This window comes from Cydia pomonella, chromosome 8 (assembly GCF_033807575.1).
Source record: "Cydia pomonella isolate Wapato2018A chromosome 8, ilCydPomo1, whole genome shotgun sequence".
Classification (NCBI taxonomy): Eukaryota; Metazoa; Arthropoda; class Insecta; order Lepidoptera; family Tortricidae; genus Cydia; species Cydia pomonella.
The window spans coordinates 7,689,171-7,715,002 of NC_084710.1; the positions used below are offsets into that span (position 1 = coordinate 7,689,171).

At 37.9% G+C, this 25,832-nt stretch overlaps 1 protein-coding gene across 1 annotated transcript in view; it reads left to right on the forward strand.

Moving 5' to 3' along the window:
• Window positions 1–25,832, forward strand: part of LOC133520464 (uncharacterized) — a 159,842-nt gene that overhangs the window by 91,882 nt on the left and 42,128 nt on the right. The window contains exon 3 of the mRNA XM_061854896.1: window positions 24,030–24,052. Coding sequence (XP_061710880.1) covers window positions 24,030–24,052 — 23 coding nt within the window. The remainder of the gene's footprint in view (window positions 1–24,029; window positions 24,053–25,832) is intronic.

Consider the following 25,832-nt stretch of genomic DNA (forward strand, 5'->3'; position numbering starts at 1 on the left):
ATGGCTTCTTTGGCCTGTCAGCATCCAGTCTGGTTCAGCCAGTGTTTTGTATGTAGTTTCCATGTACGTGCCAGCAGCATTGAGCGTACTTTGCTAAACGGTATCGGAAGAATCGGTTCCGGGCCAATCGCCCCCGCACTCGATCCTTGCCGGGCAAGCTCATCCGCAGCATCGTTACCCCGGGATGCACTGTGTCCCTTGATCCATTGTAGGGTGATCTTGTAATGACATACCTTCATTAGTCGTTCGTGGCATTCGTGTATAAGTTTTGATGTAACTATATAACTATTTAGAGCCATTATTATAGTAGAGCAGTCTCTACTGTTGGAGAGTATGCGGATGGAAGATCCTATTACCTTCCTTGCAGTGATGGCAGCCGCCGCGTTTATGATGCCCATGCACTCAGCTTGGAATACCGAGTTATGGGCTCCTAGCGGAGTGGTGATTGACATGTTCAGGTCTTCTGAGAAGGTTCCAGAGCTCGACACGCTGTCTGTTTTGGACCCATCAGTGAAGATTCTCAGCTCCCGGGGATTGAGTCCTTCGTGATTGTTGTCCTCATATAACTGTATTTTGTACCTTTTGTTGAAGATAGCTTGTTTGTGAATCCGAAACATGCCTGATCTAAGCACTGGAAATTCGTCATACTTACTCCTTTTCCAGGCATGTTGTGTGAAGAGCTCCTATGATGTTAGACCATATCTTGAGGGTTCGCAACCTTACCGCTGAAAGACTGGCCTCTTGCTCTAATAATACTTATAATATAACAAAAGCATTTATTTGGTATTTATATATTTAAAAAAAACGTATTTTGCATTTTACATTTATAATAGAATTTACGGTAGCTTTGTACGATTGACGTGGTTAAAAGGTTATTTCTACGGAGAGACGACGGGCAGGACTATTCATTTTCTCGGCACATTTTGAAATGAAACAATGACTGTCAGACTTAAGTTTATTTCCATTTTGCTTTCAATGCGTTTTTCAATAAAACCATTTTACCTATAGATAATAAAGCGACAGCTGACATTATATTAGATAGGTAATGTAGGTATATTAAAATTTATTTAATTAAGTTTATAAATAATTAAGAATCTGAGAAGAGTTTGAGACATTTACAAACTTTATTCAACACTTATGTTAAGGCAAAAGTTATTGAAATAAAGTAAAAAGGTACCAGTCTTCCATTACTAATAATAATTACATATCTATCATAGAGAAACAGTAAGTAAGCTTAGAGTCCTGAATTCATTTTTCTATGATCTCTACTAGTAGCTGTTTTTTTTTGTTTGCTATTTCTCATTTTCGTGGTAGTCCTACATATTTAATTGGTACTAATGGAACTAACGCTGGCTCTGTCTAGCGGTCTAATAATTGTTCCAATTCCAACTAATTCTAACTTAATTACCTTTTACGTGTCCCCGTAGGTATCATTTTACACAGATATTCATCCAAAGACAGAACCATGATAATGAAAGTGAATAGGCGAAAGGTAAACAGTCCAATGATTGTCCCTGAATATATCAGTTATTGGCTATTTTTGTATAAAACTTTAAGGTATATATGGGTCTCCGTTTAATTGTGTGGCAATAATAAGGTACAATTACAATTGAAGATAAAGATAAAATATAAAAGATAAAAAAAAAATTATTCAAGTAGGATCTGTTGGGTCTCTTTTGCGTCGTCAACATTTAATATATTATCTTAAACATGCACAATAACAATAAAAAAATAATTAAAAGGAGTCAAAAAAATACTAAGGAATGTCTAAAAATCACAAAATAAAAATACATAGCCATTACGAAATTAAAGTACTTAATACTAGACTAGAAATTAAAACATGCGCATAAAGTGCGATAATCTAATCATAGTTATGTCATTGTGTTCAGAAGTGTTTTTGTTGCAAGAATAACTCTTAAAATCATCTTAAAAAACAATATGATTTTCAGTTTTTCTACATTCTTTCCACCACCAAAAATAACTGTATAAAAACGTACTTTACTTCTCAATTAGGCGTCCTCATTCCTCTGGGTATGCAGGAAATAAATTTTGGTGGCCCGGCGTCCACAACGAAAACGAGGCAGAGCTTTGTCATGTTATATGCTTTATATGTATAGTACAATAATTGTACCTATGTATATAATACAAATTGGAGGCACGTGTTTGTACCACCAAATTTAATAGCATGTCTATAATTACGGTATAAATAATTACTCTATGATTCTCGAGGGGCCCATTAAAGGTTCATAAAATAGCATAGGTAGTTCAAACAGTGTTCTTAATGTAGCCAAAGCTGTAGGTAAAATACGCAATAATTTTTATTTAGAATCGTTGCTTTAAAGAACAAAGCTATTGAAAATAATATCTAAGTATTTTTTTTATAACTGGGATGTTTGAATGGTACTTAAGCAACCTTATCCTGCAAAGCTGCATTGAAACAAATTCACGAATGATGGTTTTAACCGTCTTTAAAATGTTAACACATTTTCTAAAGAGTTAAATTGTTCAGAAATTACTCTTGAAAAGCTTTTCGTTCGAAATGGGATTTTAAGCTGTTACTACTGTTAAAATATTATCTGATTAAACGTCATAAGAACGTTTTGATGACGGATTCGGATTCAAAGATATCATATTATAAATATCTGTACCTATGCATATAAATTCGTTCCCCCAAATTTGACGGCAGAACTGGATATCCGTTATATATATGACTTATATGGCACCATATAACGTCATCTTTGACAAAAAAAAATACCACATAATGGTACAACATTTTGTGTACATCATTATTTTACTTCAGCTATCAAAAAGGCATGATTTTTTTTAGACCGCATTTAGGTACTTTTATTGACATTTTGCTACTCTAAATAAAAAACACTTCCATGTTGCCTAAACCCTATTCTGTCACATTCGTTACATAGCCATTCGTTATTCTCGATAAAAAAAGGATTGCTCGTTTTCCGTATCGCAAAAATAACAGATATACCTCAACTGACAAATTGATCATCGATATGGAAAACCGAACGCAATAATAGATATGGGAGTTCTTTGTTCTTACGGATGGATGGACACAAGCTGATACAATAATATTTTTAAAACACGTCGGAGGTAATCAAGCGTACATACCACAAGATGATAAACGGTTGCCTTGCCAATTAACATATGAATGTTTAGTATCACACATGCATGTTGACCCTTTAAAAACCTGTAAGGACATTATTTTTTTATGAACTTCATACTATAGTGACTTGAGAAAACCTCGGTATTTGGGCTTCTATACAGTGTGTATTGGGTCTGTCCCTCTGGTCGCGTAACAATATTTGACATATTCTTAATTGTCATAACACTTTATGCATAAAATTGTAAGTCATTAAAATCTTAAACATAACTGAGTTTTTGTCATAAATGAGTTATGTCATAATTTTTATAGTCATTAATTTAATTCGCTTATAATTTTAGGTTAGGTTCGTTAGGTATGCACAAAAAATATATGACAACTGCTATGTATGTCATCAAATATTATGGCTAAAAATGTATGTCACAATATAATTTGACTTTTCAATTGTATGCACATTGATGGTTATGGCACAAATTGTTATACGTATCAAAGATATGACTTAAAGTTGTATGCAACCCAATATGGACCCGTATTTTTGATATAACCACAAGCGTAAACTAGATGTAGGTTTTAGTGCTATAAAACGATTCTGAAAGATTTTTTAATTTAGCCTAACTACCAGAGTATAATTAATTTTTGAATTTTATTCTAGCGGAAATGTATTTCGTAAACCATGCATAGGAACTTGTGACAGCTGTGATGTGTAGCATCATCATAAATGCGACAATTTGAGTTAAAACAGTAATTGCTTGCTGATTTATTTTATATGAAAAAATAAAAGTCGTAAATTTTTATAAAACCTATAAAAGTGTGTTTATTAATAAACTAACTACCCTTTGGTTATGCGGTCGTATAAAAACGCACGCTGTATATGTAACAGGAGCGTGGAGTAGTAATCACCTCACCGCCGTACATAACTCAGCATTCTCCGACATTACGTTCATAAAGGACGTTCCTGGATGATAAAGAAAATACACTGAGGAATGATAAAGCAGCTCATAAGCTGAATTTGCTTCTCTCCGTAAAGATGTTCAACGACTTGGAGATGAAACACTATTATTGGTGTTATACACAGGTATCTCAGGCGGTTGGGAAAGATGTTGAGCGGTGATTTTCTAGTAAATAGAAGGAAGCCATTGGATGAGAATTTGGACGTCACTCCGGTGTGCGAGTGGGACCTCACTATTTAAGTACAGCACTACTACAGTCAGCAATACTATTCGCTTAGCACATTTACATACAAACTTCTATGCAGGGAGGTCACTATTCTCTGCAGCTGACTGTACATACATCTGAGCGATGTGCGAATGTTTTAGGACTAAAACTAGTTTATATAAAACATTTTTACCTAATATAACACAAATCAATGCATGCAATGAATGCAGAGGCCAGGCCGGGAAACGACAATTCGTGGGTGAGTTTCGACAAAGAACCCGAATCCACAAATTGCTATTCCTGCAGAGGCATATGTATATGTAGTGCTTTTCTCCAAACATGTGAGGAAATAAGGTAAGATAATCATTATTTAAGCATCAAGCATCGAATCGAACCTTCACATCTAAAACGTCAAAAACAATTTCCCTCTTTAATTATTAAAAAAAAGTTAAAAGCACAACTCATACTGCCATTCAGAACCATTAAATATTCATTCATTAAATATAATTGTGCAATATAAGCTGTATGTGCACGCATGAGATCATTAAAAAAATATAAAATTTATATAGTTTTTGATTTTATTAAGCAGTATTCATACGATCCTACACGACGGTCTTGTAATAATGAGACATGTATCTTACTATCTCACTCTATTCAATAGCTTGAAATTATGCTGACCGGGTCGTGTAGACGCAGCCAGCGGCTATATTAATTGGCTGTTTGCAATTTTCTTAGTGGATACATGATTTAAAAAAGTAAAAAACAAGAATATTATAACAACTAACTCTCACTCAATTCTTACAAGTTTTATAAACATTGTTATAATGTATAGCTTTTTCTGCTACAACTATTAATGTAACTTTTTATTTGTTCTGTATTTTAAACTACCTACTCATTAAGTGAAATGTAAATTTCTTTTGAGTAAATAAATTGTGATCGACCATAAAGAATAACTTCCCGTTATATTTTTGCAACAATAATGTTATCATTTCCGAGCATAATGGAGAAAAATATTTTTTTCATTCAAAGCATATCTTTTTATACATTGAAAGCATTGATACACAAGTAGGTAAAACAGACAGCGCATAGCGCAGGCCATGATATTACGTAAGTAGTTTCCTTGTTCGTTATACAGCCGAAGGTAAACCGGAAGTGCTTTCCCGCGCTTCGCCGGAAATGACGGGCGATAGGCTGTCGGTTTATTACCGAGCTTTCTTCCGGCGCGAGTTTTGCTGATGACAATCTCGACGTTTATGACGATGTCGATTTTGACGTCGACGTTTAAGATATAGCGGTAGAGGGGATATAAGCTTAAGCTTTTTGTAAGTTTCCTCGCCTATTCGGAACTTTGTCTAGTAACAGTACACTATTTTAATTTACTCCTTACATAAGTTTAATTTACGCCTTACTTAAGCGAAATATGCATTGCCACCTTCCGCAGTTCGAACCATGACCTCTAGTTTGGAAACCGCACGCTTGTTCGCTTGGCTACCTGCACCCCAGGGTGCCTACTCAAGATACCAACATAGCATATAGCAGTTTGCAACATAGCGAACGAATCGGGAATGTCTCTCTGTCTCACTAATTAATATGGAAGAGTGATAGAGAGATTACCGTTTTGTTCGTTAAGGCGCAAACGATTGGTATCTAGGCTAGGTCCTAAGGAGCCATAATCAAAATGGCAATCGTTTATCAAGTTAAGCTAATCCAAAAGTAAAAATGTATTGTGATTTTGGTGTGCCTACCACGAACACCGAAGTTCGCAAATTGCGGGCATTTTTTATCTTTTATTCCAAATTCACTATCTCTAAATACGCCTTGTAGATAGTGAATTTAAGAACTTCGTTGTTGGCGGTAGACCCTCAGATACAAAATCTTTTCCATACTTTAATAAATTGGGGCATTCCAGACCAGTAGGGCGAAGATGGTTGGCTCTTTATCATTTGTCACGATGCCTGTCACGTTCTAACAAATATATAAGCGCGAAAGTGACAGGCATAGTGACAAGTGATAAAAATGGAACCATGCTGCCACCGCTGTACCGTACAAACACATTTTATTACTTACATTTTTTTTTTCAATGTTTGTAGTCGCTGACTATTTTACTGAGTATTTACACATCCATTGTGATAGAAAAAACTCCTAGACAGTTTTGGAATGTTCCAATTATTCCTTGGCTACGCCCATATTTTTTTATTATAATGTGTGTATTTTTTTATTTTAATATGTTAGAATGTGTATATGTATATGTATGTATGTTAGAATATGTGTAATGTGTTTGTTTATAATGCGACTATAAAACCATATACGATAAAGTAAAGGTATTTTGTCTCAAAGAAAGCTATAAAGTACTTTCTGTATTTGCATACTACTTATTTCAAAATTCTAGTGTTTCTTTGAACACTTTCAAAAAGGAGAATATGCGCATAAATACGAGTATCAAGAACAATCAAAGTTTACGATAGTTTCCTCCCTCCGAGGAGCGCTTATATAGCACTAGTTTACGCCTCAAGAATCTTAGAAATATACACAATTTTACTCTTTACTTGTATATAAAGTAGACTCAAACTACATTGCCCCAAATAGCAAACTTTTGATTTTAGGAGTTGCTATTTTAGAAGACCAATGAAGGGAAAACAGCTTTGCAAAGCAGGTCACCATAGCGTATTTAAAGCAGCATCCGAGGCGTACGTTTGACTCAGTTAGTCAGTTCCTCTAATCGGGATACTAATGTAATTATAATTATTATTTACTATTTTGAATCTATATTGTCCCACTGCTGGGTAAAGGCCTCCCTTTTATTATTCCACGTATCAGTGACGTATCCCTATCGTCGGAAGTCTCCCACCAGTCTGTCAAAGGCGTCAAGCTCGTCCCGTCATCTCCGATGAGGTCTACCGGGACCCAACGGGTGCCTGAGGGCCTACCGCGAACCACGTTCGACGTGTTGCCTCCCTGTCACGCTTACGTACGAATTTACAAGTTCGACAGAGAGGCAACACGTAGAACGTGGTTCGCGGTAGGCCCTCTGTTTTGGCCCACAGGTCATTCGGCATACTACTAGTCCTATTTGAGTCTGGCGGCAGTTTCAGCTGTATCAGTTATTCCAGTTTTTGAGAATAGTACTGTATTTTTAATCTAAGGTCAACAAATAGAAAGAAAATAGACTTCTAAAATGAGAAAAATCTAAATGTGCATACTGTTTGAGCCAATGCGATACCCGCCAATTAAAACTGAGTATGACAGCGCCACCTAGGGGCGACAATGCATTAACGCCCGCGGCCATGATTAAATCAGTTTTCGCTCGAAACTCCTACGTTTGCAAGCAAATTATTGCATCGCCGCCGTAGCACCGCCTTTGTTAATTATTTCGTATTTTTTTGGGTTGTATCTCGCTCCGGGGTTGTTAATCATATGGACAACGTGTGATTTTGTGATCAAGATCCAGAAGTAACAGTGTTTTTGGCATCGTTATTCATTAATTCTCCTTCGAACAGATGGAAAAAAGGTATTGGCTCTGTCGAATAAATGACTAGCATAAACCGTGGGGACTCACCTGTGACGTGGTCTGCAACTTCCTCAGGGGCCCCTGGTTTGGTTCCTTCGATGGTGAAATGTCGTAATCTCACAGGCTGGCGTCGGGAGACGATTTCTATTTATGCTGTACACTGTGTCAATTTGATTTTGGGTTTTTTTGACTCAAGCTTCGACGGAGCGAGCAGATATCGCGCGTTTCGATTTGGAGATCGTTGGTAAGAGAGGATGGCAACACTCGAGCTTCGGTGTTGCGCGCTTTGAGAAAAGCGTTCCGTTTTCAGGCTTATCCCGTTTGGAATATGCTAGTCCATGAAGTATTAATTGATTTTAAAATAATAAACGAAAATACGTAGTATTTGTGCGTACATATACAAAAGTACCGAACATGCCGCCGACCATAAAATAATACTTATTTTATTTAAGAACTACTATGCTAACTTAGGACTAAAACATGTAATGCTATACCTAAGTGATGCCTATTCAACAGGCAGGGGGCAGACCTTAACTACAGGTCGCTTGGTAAGAGTATTACCGATGCGTACAGTTACGACTCTGGTAATACCGTCGGCGCCGGGATGCAGTTGATGCACGCGCGCGAGACGCCATTGCAGTGGTGGCAGTGTGTTGTCTATCAACACTACTACAGAACCCTCCCGAAGGGGTGTGTTAGTATTGTCGTGGAACCATTTACCTCTTGGTTGTAGCTGGTGTAAATATTCTACGCTCCAGCGTTTCCAAAAATGTTGAACAGCTTGTTGAATAACCTGCCATCTAGCGAGGCGGTTTGGGTTGTCGTTAGACAAGTCAAATTCAGGTAAAGACGTTAATGGTTCCCCGATGAGGAAATGTCCAGGAGTCAGGGGTAATGGATCAGTAGGATCATTACTAAGTAGACACAGAGGTCTTGAATTACATACCGCTTCAATTTGACAAATCAAAGTGTTAAATTCGTCCTGAGTTAGTTTTAGTGTACCTATGACACGATGTAAGTGTCGTTTCAGACTACCTACGGCTCGTTCGACGAGACCGGCAAAATGCGAAGCATATGGAGGATTAAACTGCCAGGTGATTTGCATGTTTGTCAGCTGGTTGTTTATAGCAGTCTGATTTGACTCGTTTCGCAGAAACGTGTAAAGTTCGGAAAGATACCTGTCACAACCTACGAAATTCCGTCCGCAGTCAGAACGGATTGTTTTGCAATACCCGCGTCGGGATATGAACCTACGCAATGCGTTTAGAAAAGACTCGGTTGAAAGATCGGGAACTAATTCCAAATGGATTGCTTTCGTTGATTGGCAAACGAACACGCATACGTATGATTTATAAACTTTCGCGTTACGAAGTTTACTTGATTTAAGGAAGAAGTGTCCTGCAAAGTCAACGGAAGTATTTAAGAAGGGACGAAGTGATCGAACCCTAGTAGTAGGTAACTGAGCCATGGATGGCTGTGGTGCAACAGGTCGTGCACGAACACAAGATACGCAGCGTCGTGTACGCATACGTACAGCATCGCGAGCACACAGGATCCAGTAGGTCTGTGCGAGGGCAAACTGCAAAGTTTGAGGTCCCACATGTAAATGTGTTTTATGATAGTAATCAATGAGAAGATTCGTGAAGTGATGTTTCTTGGGTAACAAAATCTGATGCTTGGCATCATACGGAACATTGGCCCGATTTATTCTGCCGCCGACCCTGAGAAGTCCGGCATCGTCCAAGAAAGGTTTCAGTTTCTGAAGACGTTTTGTACATCTATCATCGTCCTTGAGACGCGAGATGTCTTCGGAGAAATAGTCACTTTGAACAAGTGATATAATTCGACTGAGAGCTTGTTTTGTCTCAGGAACCGTGATATGTTTAGTCGTCGGACTGTTAGCCTTACGACATTTATTTATGAATCGTAACATATACGAAATGACGCGTAGCATCCTTGGAAGCGATGAAAATCTTTCAATGAACTCTAAATTATTAGGTTCTTTGGTTTGTGTGACAAGAACATGCTTACGACGTTCTTCGTCGGTGTGACATACGACGTTAGTCTTAGGCCACTCAGACTCATTTTTACTGAGCCAAGCTGGTCCCGTGAACCATAGTTGATGGTTCAACTGAGATGGGAGGACACCACGAGACGCAGGGTCTGCGGGGTTGTCTGCGGATTGAACGTGGTGCCACTGTGAGGCAGGCACGTTGCTTGTTGTCTCCGCTATGCGGTTAGACACGTATGTCCGCCACTTGTCTGGAGATGAACGTAACCAGGCAAGAGTTATAGTGGAATCGGACCAAGCGTTAACTTGGTCGAAAGACAATCTACTGCTGTAAGCAGTGAGGACCTTTTTTATCAATTTTGACAGTAGATGAGCAGCGCATAGTTCCAATCTCGGGATAGTAAGCCGTTTCAAAGGCGCAATTTTTGTTTTGCCCATGAGAAGGTGGGTGCTGATAGCACCATTCGAGTCAACGACACGAATATAGACGCAGGCGGCGTACGCCTTTTCAGAGGTGTCTGAAAAGCCATGAAGTGACACTTGATGTGTACTCGGAAGCACGTGACGAGGTAACGCGATGTCTTGCAATAACGGCAATTCGTCGATGAACCGAAACCACAAGTCACAGATACCCTGTGGAGAGGCAGAATCCCAACCTGAGCCTGATACCCATAAAAGTTGGATTAAATGCTTTACAAATACCGTCACTGGACTTAGGAATCCGAGGGGATCGTAAATTTTAGCGATTTCTGTTAGCATTATACGTTTCGTACATTTGCGCGAGTTAGCCACTCCATCCGTTTGGTAGGTGAAAATATCAGATTTAGGGTTCCACTTGAGCCCTAAGACCTTGACAGAAGTGTCAGTGTCAAGTGCTGACAGAATAAGAGCGTCATCATGATTGGAAGCCTCATCATTTAAATGCGATAAGAACTCAGCACTATTACTGGTCCATTTGCGGAGTTCGAACGTTCCTGCTTTACAAATGGAAAGTAGCTGATGTTGAAGAGTGACAGCATCTTCAACCGTATCAACTCCAGTAACGACATCATCAACGAATACTTCGTTAAGAAGTACTTGCGAGGCAAGTGGAAAGTTAGCAGCTTCATCAATTGCTAATTGACGAAGTGTGCGCAAGGCTAGAAAAGGCGCGGAAGCGACGCCGAATGTGACAGAGCACATACGATATTCCTTGACGGGATCATGGGGAGAGAATCTCCAAAGAATCCGATGAAAGTCACGGTGTTCCTTACAAAGACCAATGTAGCGATACATCATTTTGAGATCAGCCGTAAAGACGATTTTATGAAGTCTATACTTCAGTAAAATTTCAGAAATGTCCTGATGCAATTTCTGACCAGTGAGAAGATTATCGTTAAGAGAACGACCTGATATAGTTTTACATGAAGCGTCGTACACAATGCGATACTTCGTAGTGGATGCGGAACCCTTCACCACAATGTGGTGGGGTAGGTAGTAGGGGGGAGTGCCAGGACTCGCTGAGTCAATGACTGGCTCCATATGTCCCAAGTCTAAATATTCTTGGATACATTTATTATAGTTCTCACGTAAGGCAGGGTCGCGAGACAGGCGTGCCTCTAGTTTAGTTAAACGTGAGAGAGCTATAGCACGAGAATCGCCCAATGGCGGAGCATTCTCCTTGAAGGGTAGGGAAACTGTATATTTCCCATTTGCATCTCGTCTGTGAGTATCAACGAAGATAGATTCACAGCGCAGTTCTTCTTTTGTAAGATGTGGATGTTCTGGTATGGATTCCAATTCCCAGAACTTTTGAAGTTTCATGTCAAGTTGGCAAGTACTCAAGTTGACACTAAGTCGTTTCATACTGTCATATGAAATTCTACCACCTAACATATAACCAAAAATGCTGTTGATGGCCACGGGTGTGCCCGGTGGACCCTTGATATTGTCCAGTAGTAGTATGCTATCCAGATAGTCAGATCCCAGTAGCAGTTCAACGGGCCGCGTCGAGCGCAGTTCTGGGTCCGCTAAATCAAGATTTTGTAGGTGTGGGAACTTCTGAATATCCCCAATTGATTTAGGAATATTAGCAGTGTAGCTTGTAAGGTTAGGTAAGATAAGAGCTTCGATGTGAAGCTTCGGCTCGGGTTTGTTGTGGGGCGTGACCTCGCACAACACGTAACCACGTGGTTGGACTTCGCCACCAATGCCGGTGAGAGTGGTACTCGTCTGCGCGGAGTACCGCGGCAGGCCGAGACGTTGGACGCACGACTCAGAAATGAGCGTGGTCTGCGCTCCTTGGTCCACAAGGGCGCGAACGGACCGCGGCGAGTAAGGCCCCTGGTTCAGGGGTCGTAAATTTACAAGCGCAGTCGTGAGTAAGACCGTACAGTTCTTACTCGAAGGGTGCTCCGTAGCTCCATGTAATGGAGTGGGCGTGTAGGTTTCCGCTACTGAGCGCAACTCAGGGGAAGACGAAGACTCCGTAGTCAGTAAGACGTTTGGAGTGGGCGCATCTTCATGTAATGAAGAGTGATGCCTTTGAGTGCAGACGCGGCAAGTATGGCGCGACTTGCAGTCTTTAGCATCATGGCCAATAAATAAACAATTCGTACAAAGTTTATTTTGTTCCACGAAATGTTTTCGTTCCTTTAAAGTGAGCGTATTAAACTTCTCACATTTATATAAAGGATGTGAATTGTCCTTACAATACGCGCATTTAATTTTAGTTAAATAATCCACCGCAGTTGTAGCATGTACACTCATAGTACGCGAGTTACGCGCAAACGAAGAGTTATTATTGCGCGGTGCATTATATTGCACGTCGGAGTGCGCGCGAGTAAGAGACATCGCACGCTTTCCCGCCAAAGCATGGCGCGATGACGTCACAGCAGCTGACCGGGCCGAGCCGGCCGCTCCGCCAGCAGCAGCGAGCGCGGGCGCCGCGCGCTGCGCAGACCCCGCGGATGTACTTGAAGTACGCGCGGACGCGGTCATCACTTCAGATGCCGCTAGTTCCTTATCGAGGAAATCGAGTAGTTCGGTAACGTCAGGAATTTCACATGAAGTTTTTAACGATAATTCAAAACGTCTACGAATATGAGGTGTGATTTTGCGTAGCAAAATATTTAAAAGTACGAAACTCCAGTCGTCAACTGGTAAACCTAATGATTTCAAAGCAGTAATATTCTCGTGATAACAATTCACCAAGTTACGTAAACTTGATTCAACATTTTTCTCGTTAACTGACTCACAGTCAAAAATGTTGTCGAAGTGTTTTGTTGAAATAATTCGTTTGTTTTCATAACGCGAAATTAATACCTGTAAGGCATTTTCGTAATTAGAATCCGTAACAGGAATCGATTTGATAAGATTATACGGTTCATCTTTTAAAAACAATAACAAATACCGGAAGCGTTCGACATTTGTTAAAGTGACGTTGTCATGTACAAGTGATTTAAATAAATCATAGAAAGCATTCCATTCAGTTAGAACACCTGTGAACGTTTGAAGCGATAATCGCGGTAAACGAATATGCGATTGATTTGATTGCTGAGCGCAGCAACTCGCATGTGACACCCCATTAAATCCGCCGCAGACGGACGTAATGCTTTGTTTACGCTCCTCCTTAAGCGTATCTAAGGCAACTTGGACCTTAAAGTACAAAGAATCGAATTTATTTCTCACAGCTAAATTATCATCGCGGTTGAATGACTCATTCTTAGCCGATAATTTTTCAATTTTCGCTTGAACTTGGAAAAATGATTTTTTAATTGAGGCTAACTCTTTAACTCGAACTCGAAATTCGGCTGCATTATTCGAACAATCTACAATTTTTTGAATATTGTTAATAGCTAAATCACGTTCGAATGTCAATTGTTCAATCTCCATAGCGGTCATTTTGTAAGAAATTGAGTTATTATACTGTGGAAAATAATAACGTTATCACGAGATAAGAGATGATTAAACTTGTTAATCTGTATAGTAGGTATATACGTTATGTTAAGCTATAAGATTTATAAAATGGCTAGGTACTAGCAAAAATGTTAGTTTGTTTGTAAAATAGTTATATAATTTGTCGCAAATTAAAAGTAAGTTGTAATTATTTAACATGCAATGTTAAATACAAAGATAATATTTCCCGTCGGTAGAACCCGAGCTAAAGAAATTTGAACTCTGTGCCGTACGCAATACGAGCGACAGTTTACTCGATACTGTTATCGCGACAGTAAACGATATTGTGGTTTTCGGTACGTTATACCAGAACCTTAAAAAATACACTTAAGTACGTAAATACTAAATGTAATGTAATGTACGTTGTACAAAATAAATAAATAAGTTGCGACAAAATATATTTAGACCTAGGTATTAATTAGTACTAGGCAAATGACTCCACGCGCGCCGCTGTAATATCTACCGCCCGGTTCTCGGAAATTACAGACGAATGTAATTTCGCCAAAAGTGCTCAAAACCATATAAAACTATATATAATTAGAATGATCTCGTTGAGATCTAACTGTACGTATCAGTATTTTTGAGAAATATTGCACGACGTTGTCGGAAACTCGATATTAATAATTGTAAGCGGAGGTAGGTTCTCGCTAACTTACGAACAAAGGGAAAGGAATTTTACTTGAAATTACTTTTGTACAGCACAAATAATACGCATAAAACCGATACCAGATAGTAATATCCGGCTCGAACACAATTATGTCGAATAAATGACTAGCATAAACCGTGGGGACTCACCTGTGACGTGGTCTGCAACTTCCTCAGGGGCCCCTGGTTTGGTTCCTTCGATGGTGAAATGTCGTAATCTCACAGGCTGGCGTCGGGAGACGATTTCTATTTATGCTGTACACTGTGTCAATTTGATTTTGGGTTTTCTGACTCAAGATTCGACGGAGCGAGCAGATATCGCGCGTTTCGATTTGGAGATCGTTGGTAAGAGAGGATGGCAACACTCGAGCTTCGGTGTTGCGCGCTTTGAGAAAAGCGTTCCGTTTTCAGGCTTATCCCGTTTGGAATATGCTAGTCCATGAAGTATTAATTGATTTTAAAATAATAAACGAAAATACGTAGTATTTGTGCGTACATATACAAAAGTACCGAACAGGCTCAAACACATAACATGTGCCAAGTTGCCGCTTCACTATAATCGCAAGAATTCACTACGTTGGCAAGGCAAGTTAAGGGACAAATGCGAATCTCTAACCGCCAGCACAGCACATGCTTTGGAATCTTGTATATTCGCTATCTGGAACACAACACTAAGAAGCCAGTTCGAACGTACACACGTACACAGCCATCTTGCTCACGCTTACGCTAAGTGAGGGTGAGAGAAGAACCTGAACCTATGGGGCCTTGCGGAGGACATGCTTGGGCAACATGAGCTTGAAAGTGAATTTAGTCTGCGCTTGTCTAATAGACAGTGGGAGAACGTTCCAAAGTCTGATTGCATTCTTCTGCGCTTAGAAATTTCTTCAAAGCGCGTAGTTCCTAAATTTGAAGGCTGCCTGGAATTCCCATTTTGTGCAAGCATGTTGTATGTACGAGTAACAAAAGAATTCCTCGAATAAATTGTTTCACGTGTTTAAATTCTCAACGCGACGTTGTTTAATTTGAAATATTTTTTATTGTTTTCACGTAAAAAACTAACGTAAAGGTAACGTAAAGTCACGTAACGTGGTCTATTATATATTACGGTACAAGTGCGAAAAGTTAGAAATTCGCAATGAGTGGAGATAAATTAAAACATGACCGAAGGGATTATAAATCGATACGAGTTGCAAATTACCTAGTCGCACGTGTATTATTGTACAACGTTTTACAGTACATTTATGGCCCTTTAAATTTTCGACATAGGCTCGTATAGTGGTACTTAATTACCGCATTAGGGCGCTAAAATAGGACCATACATATGTACCTACTGTAAAAAATATATACATTATATGCCACTGTTATAAAATAGATGTTTGAAATCTCAAGAATGAAAAACATCTTATAAACTTATCAAGCTAAAAATGGTAAAATGTTATCCATTAGGTACACAATCTTTGTCTACATCATTGACGTCTGATCCTGTAGTCTTAACAAGCCTATAAGTATTCGGAAACGAAATATCCTTTTAAAAGTAAAGGGAATATCCCTTGTTGACATTTATTATCTTGTTATAATTTGTACCATAATTCTTCGGGCCGCTGTTTGGAGACACGTGACTGCCATTCACAACAAAAATTATGGAACGAATAAAAATTGGTATTCATTTATTTTTAAGAAAAATATACACGATGGATTTAAATACTTCACATGTTTATAGGATAATTAATATGGAACCTTTTATATTTTCTTAGGATTGTTCAACAGCAGGGTAAATAAATTAAATTCTATATAAAGACGGAAATGATGATTAATTGATTACTGCCAAAACAATTTCCTGCTGATCCATTCTAGATCTAAAATTAAACTGGCGGGCCGTCCCTCGAGTTTCCTAATTATCCATTTTAAAATACTTGGTTATTTAGGAGTTCTGTTTCCAATTCAGTTTCTTAATTAAGTAGACTTACTTAGTGAAAAGTCTTGAAATAGAAATTCCGTTGGGACTTATCTGTTTCATCAAAATCATTCGATTCTGAGTTCGTAATTCGATTCCTGTTTTATCGAGTCTCGAATTTGAAAGGTTCGACTTTTCAGTGATATTTCTCGATACCAATATTTTGATAACGGAAAGTAAAGGACTTCTTTTATGTTGGCGTTATTTGATCGAATTTTAGAATGCTGACGTCTGCTACTGTCATTTGGCGGTAATTGAATAACTGTTGTATGGACAGATCCTTTACCAGGCCGTTTTTATATAAATTATTTATTTCACTTGGAGCTGATGTAATATGTATGCATCGGTCTGTGAAAACTTCGCTAAATACGAAGTAAAAACTCCATGGAAGTTTCAATTAAATGGCAGCCGTAGAAAGCGAGCTAACCTTCAGGTCTGCTAAGGGTACCTTATTGAATGTATTTAATATATTAATAATTTCAATATCGTCAGCTGCAACAATATAAACCACACTTTAGTGTAAAGCGATACCTTCTAGCTTTTATTCACATCGTTTCATATGCAAATTTTCTGCAGCGGTTTAAACGCAAACACGTCATGCAAGCTCACTGAAATTAGTTTACACCGAATCTATACCGTATAAGGCTTTGTGACGCTGACAGCGGCTGAATACTGAATTTAGGCGCTTGCGTGCCCCGCGTAGTCGCGTACTCCCACACAAAGATTTATTGATAAATTCCGTTCGGCACCCGTGCAGTGATCGCACGCTTCGCAGCGTGAACTTTTAGACAATTTGTCGGCTCAATTTAAAGGATATCTGGGAAGACTTATAATGATTCTAGTCAATTTATGAAATTTTATTGTTGGAACGGTGTCGACATGCGGTTGCTTGTTCACATTTTTTGATAATTGATGACCTTCTTGTTATTAAAGTTATTACCAAACTTATTTATCAAATTCAAGGACTTGGCGGTATTTTCATATATATATAATTTGACGACCGGTCTTGTCTAGTGGGGACCCTGCCTATGAAGCTGATGGTCCCGGGTTCAAATCCTGGTAAGAGCATATATTTGTGTGATGAACATGGATATTTATTTCTGAGTCATGGGTGTTTTCTATGTATTTAAGTATTTATAATTATATATTATAAATATCGTTGTCTAGGTACCTACAACACAAGCCTTATTGAGCTTACTGTGGGACCTAGTCAATTTGTGTAATAATGTCCTATAATATTTATTTATTTATTATTATTTATATAAAATATACATATATCTACGATAAGCAACAAATATGAGGAATCTTTTCACAAATGTATATCAACATATTTCTTTAGGTCGGTACATCTCACTTCTAAGGTTGTATGTAGGTATTTTATTAGGAATAATTTCCTGACAGAAGTTATTTACTGAGAATAATAATATCGATACTGATATACCTAAGGCTTCATCGATATCTGTATTGTACTTATATAATGGCTCCGCACTTTCAAAAACATTACGGGGTCGATATGAGTTGGGCCTGTTTTCATAACCATTAGGGAATATTACTATACCTACTGGTGAACTAAATGTATAATTTTAAACAAAGTGACCCATACTGAGTGTTCTAGATTGTATGTTGACGTTTTTTTTAATTTTAACGCAAGTGTCTCTGGATTAAATGTTTTTCAAATTAATTAAATGTCAATTATGAATACTTAAACTCCATCTTTTTGGAAAAAGTTCTGACAAAATATAAGTTAAATGGTCATGAATAATTCATATTATACAGGGCCAGTTAACTTATCCAACAAACACAGAAACCGTAATTTATCAAAAAACTTTCGTTTGTACCGAAACGAAAACAACGTCATTCAACTTTATTTTGCAAATTACGTTTATGAATTAGATATTATGATAAAGTGAAAAATAAGAATATTAGGAATTGCCCATGCCTCATGGCATTAAGTCCGTGTTTTGTACTATAAGGTTTTGATTTGTGCAATAAAGGTTAAATAAATAAAGGAATCACAAAAAAACGGTAGCACAGGTTTTTATACAAAGCTCAAAGGTACAATAAATATATATTTAAAAGAATACATTTGCCTTATTTCCATTTTACTAACCCACACCACAGTTGCGCCAATTCAGCAGCAACAGGAGCTACTACACGATCGATCATCATGTCACGAGCTGTCATTACTTAATAACATCAAGTTGAATCTGCCCTTTAGGCACGTAGGCATAGAACGTTGATAGGGCACGTGCCTCATCTAGTCATGATCTAACAAAAGGAAAAAAAATGAAGTATCATGCAAATTATTTCTGATTTCTAGACTATCACGTTTCTATCAGGCCTACAGTTCGTAGGTCATGTTTATTTATCAATTCATCTGTACATTTTGTTTATTTTCAAATCCAGTTTCCTACATAGTGCTTGACAATTTATATTGATGTCAAATTACTAAAATTATTTTACGTTTATTTGCCACTGAGTGTGAGTCTAATGTGGGTTCGGAGCCTATAATCCAATTGTATAATCTGTAATGGTTTTGATATAGACAAGATAAGATACTGTATAGATGATGACTGAACATATCCTAATTCCTTCAGTGCAGAGTAATTTGTTGACATTTTTTACCGCGTTTTAATTAAATTTTTCCATAATCCATTCATTATGCCGAAGCGTGGGTGAGCACCAAGCAATTATACTTTAACTGGGAAAAATATGTTCTACACAGAACTTGTTAGGCGAGGTTAGTACTTTATTATTTGCATGTTAGCTGGAGAATAATTAAGTTTTTCCTGTAAATAATGCACCTTCCTACTTGTTAATAAACGTGTTTTATAATGTAAGAATAAAAAAAAACCTTTAACGTAGTTTGTTTCAGTTTTTCTTGACTACATTTGCGCAGAATCTGCTTTAAACAAAGAAGACGTCTAAGTTAATTTTCTATCGAGCGAATGTAATCACTAATCATTTAGGTAAGTCATTGGTTACGTTATCAATTATACTAAATCGTTACACGATTCATCAATGGCCACTGCATCCCTGACGGATGATTGTTGCAACACTGTGTCAAGAGCGGTTGAGACGGTCAATGCATTTCCGCTCATGGCTATACAAGCCTATCGCTGCACGGCACTTCTTGTCGCATATATGTGTATGCTGTGCATCCAAATATGAGACCATGCTACCAGCCTAGTGATGCCTGTGCCTTTTATGTCTCAAGTTTTCCAGCCACCCCTCGTCGTGCTTCTTCACTCCAGGGATCGGAAACCGGTATTTTTTGTATGGGAACGAAAACGGTATTTTTTCGTTCTTCGTTAATTACTTCATTTCTAATTAGGCAATCTAATAATACGAAGTCGTTATCTGAAAACACAACTGAGTCCTACATTTGGAGTATAATATAAACCGAAATATAAAATATTTCGAAGTTTTTGCAAAAAACCGGTTCCGATCCCTGCTTCACTCCCATACATAGGTCTCTACGCCACTCTGGTCTCAATGCAGCACGTTCTTCCTACACAATTCCATCGATAGAAAATGTAATCGAAAATACCACAAATCGGTTTAAGATTTATTTTACCTTGGAGCAAAACAGTTAAGAGATTTTTTTATTCTCGGCGCACGAATAATTTTGGACTTGAATCTATCAAAGCCATCGTACACGGACGAAATCCTCCAGTCAGTTTTCCTCTAATCAACCTCTGTGTCCTGCGTATGCAAAGAGCTCTGGATTCCTACAGCTTAACGATTACAGGCAAGTGTTTACTTCAGGGTAACCAGCGTAAATGTGGTCTTAAAAATCGTAAAATAAGCGAGCAAAAATATACCAATGTTTTACTGGTTTGCTTAAGGATATGGGAATAACCATGACCTCTACCCACAGAAGCCTGTTAAATAAAACTATGTTGATTTATTAAAATATGCAGTCAATTAAGACAGACATTATTTATAGGTATTCAGAGTTTTATCAAAATAATAATTAATACAGGACGGGGTACGGGGAAGAACTTTGGACACGAACAAGTTTTTTTTTTATTCGAGAGTAATTATAACAACATACCCCCCGAATATAAGTTACACACCAACAACAACAACATACAACCCGAATATAAAATAAAACCGCAATTCTTCGGTTGGGAAGGGATAAATGAGATTATATAGTAAATCCAACAGTTGACACCCTAATTTTATATCAAGCAGAAAAGGCTGCGATACTACAGACTTTTATATTAAAGGAAAAAGGAAATTTTTGAAACACCAGGCCAATCGTTCTTATCCATACTAGAGCTACTTTAAGCTTGTCATCTTACCATTCCTTCCTTGTTGTTTACGCGCCTTAGCGCCATCGATTAAACCGTTAACCTCGTGTCAAATTGAACTGGTAACCACGGAAACTCCCGTTTTAACCGGTTATCTTCGGGTTAGTGGGATGGGAGCGACATCTCCCGAAAGACTGTTCTATCTTAACGGCCCCGGAGTCTCCGGAGTCAGTTGTATTGAAAATTCACCAGTAACATTGTGCTAACCCATACTAAACGAATTGTTCGTCAAGCAGAAATGTCTGCAAGCCGGAACCGGATGGTCTTGCCGGAAGCGGTGATTTTTTTCCATTTTTCCTTTATGAGGCCGCAGCAAGCTCGGCCGAATTTAACCCTCCCACACAAAAGTTTCGTTCTCTTATTAAAACTACGTGTCGGATTGTAACGCAACTTTGCATATACAATGAGGTATATATATAAATATATATATACATGTAATTAGTTTATATCGCTCCAGCTTATAAAACAAGCGAAATAGAGCAAAAACAAAGTTTATATGAAAAACTTCAATTCAAATGTATTTTTTTACTATGGTATCTGAAGCCACATAAACAAATTACAGGCATAGATATACCTTAATTATCCTATTGAGAGTACAAAGTTACAATCTAGCTAGTCGTTTCAAATTGGGAGTGTAACTACCTATACGTTTGTATGGAGAACCGTGCTTGCTGCGGACTCTTATTATAAAAAGTTGATGCCCTGCTGTCACATAATATGTACTGTGAACATAATATGTACAGTTTAAACATAATATGTACTGTGAACTTGGAGGATATACAACTGGAGTCGCCTTTAAGAGCTCACCCATCTGTCGATAGTCATATGTATTGTATGGACTGACGTTTATCTTACATGGTTATTAGAGCGTATTACGTACAAATAGCAACCATTTGTCGTGCCCTCTCCCCCGCAAAAATCCTCCAAGACTGGGACAGGATATATAGGATTAGTAAGATAATAATTTTAGCAGTAACGCTAAAACCAAGTCGAGTTAAGCTTCCTCTAGGAAGCAGGATATTATGCATGCAACCTACGCAGGCATATTTATTCATTATGGACATATTTTACGTTAAAATTGCCTTCGAGTGGAGGGTACTATAAAAACGAGGTATTCAGAGTGTGGGTGTATTATGCTCGTAATCTATTTAAACCAGTATAAGCGAGCGGTAATTATTTTACCTCATTCCTCAATTTGTTACTAACTAAACACGTTAAACGCCATACATGTGGGTCACTAATTAAATGATTTCATGACGTGCCTGTGCGTACGAATGCCTTGTATTCACGGGTCGCCTCTTGCCACTATTAGAATAATTTTAATAATTATACAAGAAAATACTTATTAAAATTATCTGAAGTTATTAATTAAAAAAAAAAAAACTGTTTATATCGCATATAATGAATTAACTTAAAAATTATCTATTAATTTAATTCGCGTGAATTTATTTAAAATACATCATGCCTTTTTCAGCATTCGTGGACAGCTGAGGAAAATATATAAGGTGCTAAACAGATTAGCTACCGACATTTTTAAAGCTCCTGTAGTATATTAAATTAGGAAACATGTTTTATGATATTTTTCGGAGAAAATTGGAAAACAAATTTGCTGCATAAAAACACCCTGTTAATGAGATAATTAAAGGAGACTTCATTGAACAGATTCTAAAACCTCCTTTACGTAACAACTACTTACTTCAATTACTTACTTCTCCGCTACCTAAAGGTTGTCTGGTAGAGATCGCCCTTTAGCGATAAGACCGCCTGTTGTCACCTCTGTCTTACGGCCCGATTCGAAGAATGAATTACGATAACGATAAGTTCTGGTTTAGATAAGTTCTCATTTAGATATCGTTTGTATGTCGTATAACTGACAGAAGCAGCTCGATTCGGGCAACCAATTTCACTTTGACGTTAGAAATATCGTAGATAGATCTTATTGGGATCGCAGCGGAATCGAAATAAACGTCAAGTTTGACATGTCGTTTAGTTATCGATCTTTTAAAGATCGTTCCAAGATCTTAAACATGTCTTAATCATTCTTCGAATCGGGCCGTTCATGTATTACGAGTATGTATGTCTCTTTGTAGAAGTTATTTTGAGGTTGTGCAATAAAGAGGATTTGTATTGTATTTTGTGTATTGTAACACTTAACTGGCGTTGATAAATCAAATGACACGTTGACAATGACATTTATGTCAAACAGTTGTGTCGTTTTCAACCAAACGGGTACTTACTGTTGGTTGTCAGTAAGACTACGCTATTTCCATAAAGGTTCAAAATTAAATCCATCTAATCGACAACCGATAATGTGGTACCTCTTAGTTAAAAACTTCACAATTTTTAATATCACAGAAAGTGTTAAACATCTTGTCAGTTAAATAACTGACAAGATGTTGTGCATTTGCACATGTGATTATTTTTAGATTTTAGACATATTGCATTACATAAAAGCTTTTTGTAATGCAATACGTCCTTTCAACAAAAAGTTACCTTTACGGAAAGCTAATTAGCACCTCAAAATAAAAAACTTTTTTTATTTTTGACACCGGTCCCTATTTTTAACCTCTGAGGCAAAAAGGGGGGTGCTTATATGTTTGACGCCAATGTCTGTCTGTCTGTCTGTCTGCAGCACCGTAGCTCTCCAGCAGATGGACCGATTTTGATGTGTTATTTTTCACGTGAAAACGAGTTTTCTTGCGGTGGTTCTTAGCTATGTTTGATGGAAATCGAACCACCAGTTTAAAGAATATCAACTCTTTTTCAAAATGTTATAAGGCATTTTTGGATATTATTATTTTTATGGCATGTTCGTGCTCGCTTTCCCCTACAAAGCGGGAAAACGCTGCGATCGGCTACGAGTGTGGCGCTACGAAAGTGTTAAACTCGTTCTAAACGTGGTTTGGTCGTTTTGACGACCAGTTTGGCCTAGTGGGTAGTGACCCTGCCTACGAAGCCGATGGTCCCGGGTTCAAATCCTGGTAAGGGCATTTATTCGTGTGATGAGCATGGATATTTGTTCCTGAGTCATGGGTGTTTTCTATGTATTTAAGTATTTATATATTATATATATCGTTGTCTAAGTACCCTCAACACAAGCTTTATTGAGCTTACTGTGGGACTTAGTCAATTTGTGTAATAATGTCCTATAATAAAAACGTCAAATACTTTTTAATTCAGGCTTTAAGGGTAATTTCTCCCACGAAAGCTTCATTTTACGGATCTACCTAACCAGGTGCGTAGTATTAAATTAGAGCCCAAATTAATCACCCTAGGGCAGTATTTGTTGTACGTGCCGCTACGCCGTAGGCCTCCGTGTAGCCGCTACGCCGTAGGCATTCGTAGCATTTAATACAAGCATTAATCAGTTTAATTGTTTGTTTCAGATGGTTCGCGGGAAATGAAACCGGTAAGTTACAAACTTTGTTCGCGCTAATTGAAATTAATAACAAGTTACGGCCCTATTCGATACGTCAAATATTAGGTCTAAATACGATACGGATAGGATAGGTCAGTGCTAAAAGTGACGTGTGTTTGAAGAAACGTCACATTTGACACTAATATATCCGGTCCGTATCGTATCGTATCTAGACCTAATATTTAAAGTATCGTTTTTGTATCGTAACGTTTTTGTTTGAAGAAACGTCACTTTTGACACTGACATATCCGATCCATATCGTATCTAGACGTATCGTAAAGATAAATCTGGCCGTACTGTGCGGTTCAAGAGGAATTTCCTCCTGTGGACGCTCCGGCTGTGGAATGAGCTCCCTTCCGAGGTTTTCCCGAGGGTATACAGTATGGGATTCTTCAAAAAAGGAGTGTACAGGTTTTTAAAGTGTCGGCAACGCGCATGTAACACCTCTGGAGGTTGCAGGCGTCTATAGGCTACGGTGACTGCTTACCAGGCGGGCCGTATGCTTGTTTGCCACCGTCGTAGTATAAAAAAAACATCATTTTATTATTAAGTAGTCGTCACGAATGGTTATTACAAGAAGCGCTGGTAGCCTGGCGGTAAGAGCGTGCGACTTGCAATCCGGAAGTGGCGGATTCAAACCCCGGCTCGTACAGTCAGCATCAATAGTAGCGTAATATCGTGGATAGATCTTATTGGGATCACAGCGGAATCGAAATAAACGTCAATTTTGACATTTAAAGATCATTCCAAGATCTTAAACGTGTCTTAATCATTCTTCGAATCGGGCCGTTAGCGTCACTTTCATGGAAAACCATCGTGCATTTCATCGCGATATCAAGTCGGCACAAAATTTTCTATCCGGCTCTTCTACCACTACGTAATGGCAGAGAATAGTGACCTATTCTCATGTTCTCTGAATTAATTCATAGCATTCAGCATCAGCATTGTATATATTATCTTATATATGTAATAATATACTTTAGATTGTAATTTTATACATAAGTAGTCAGACCATTTTCTCAATAATAGTTGTAAGTGTGGGAAAAAAAATGTTAGGATTAACTATTTATATTTATTGCCTTAAGGGTTTATGCTGCATTTTTAACCAACTTTCAAGAAGAGAAAGGAATTAGGTACACGAAAAAACCTGTAGTAATATTTCAGTTATTAAACTGAAAATAAAATTGATAATACTGTTTACTTTTACATACCGGCACAAAAATCACTTAATATTTTCCTTTGAGCCGTATAATATACTTCATATAAGAATCTCTGAGCCCGCCCACGCCTATTTCCTTTGCTATTTGCGAACAAATATTACGTCTAAATACACCTTATAATAAAACTTGCTTCTGTCTTTATAGAGTCGATGTTAAAATACGACAGTTACAGTCGAGTTCATAAGTTTGTACACATTTCATCACTTTAATCCATTGCAATAAGGTGAAAAAAAATATGCATATTTATTAACTCGACTGTACAATTTTTATGTAAAAAAAAGAACTTGACGGTATTTAAGATATATATACAATTATGTCCTTGGGTATTTTAGGTAACTTTTTCGAAGCATTCCACGGCCTCTTATTTCCTGTGTTGCGACTTTTTGGCTTTTAAAGTAGGCGATTCTTTTTCTGTGCGTATTTTTTACCATTAGTCACATTACAGAAAAGGAAACTCTTGTACCTGCAAATCTTCTTTTATGATATGAAAGGTAAACGAGCAGAGGAACCGCTTAATGGTAAGCGATAACCGTCACCATATGAGGGATAAT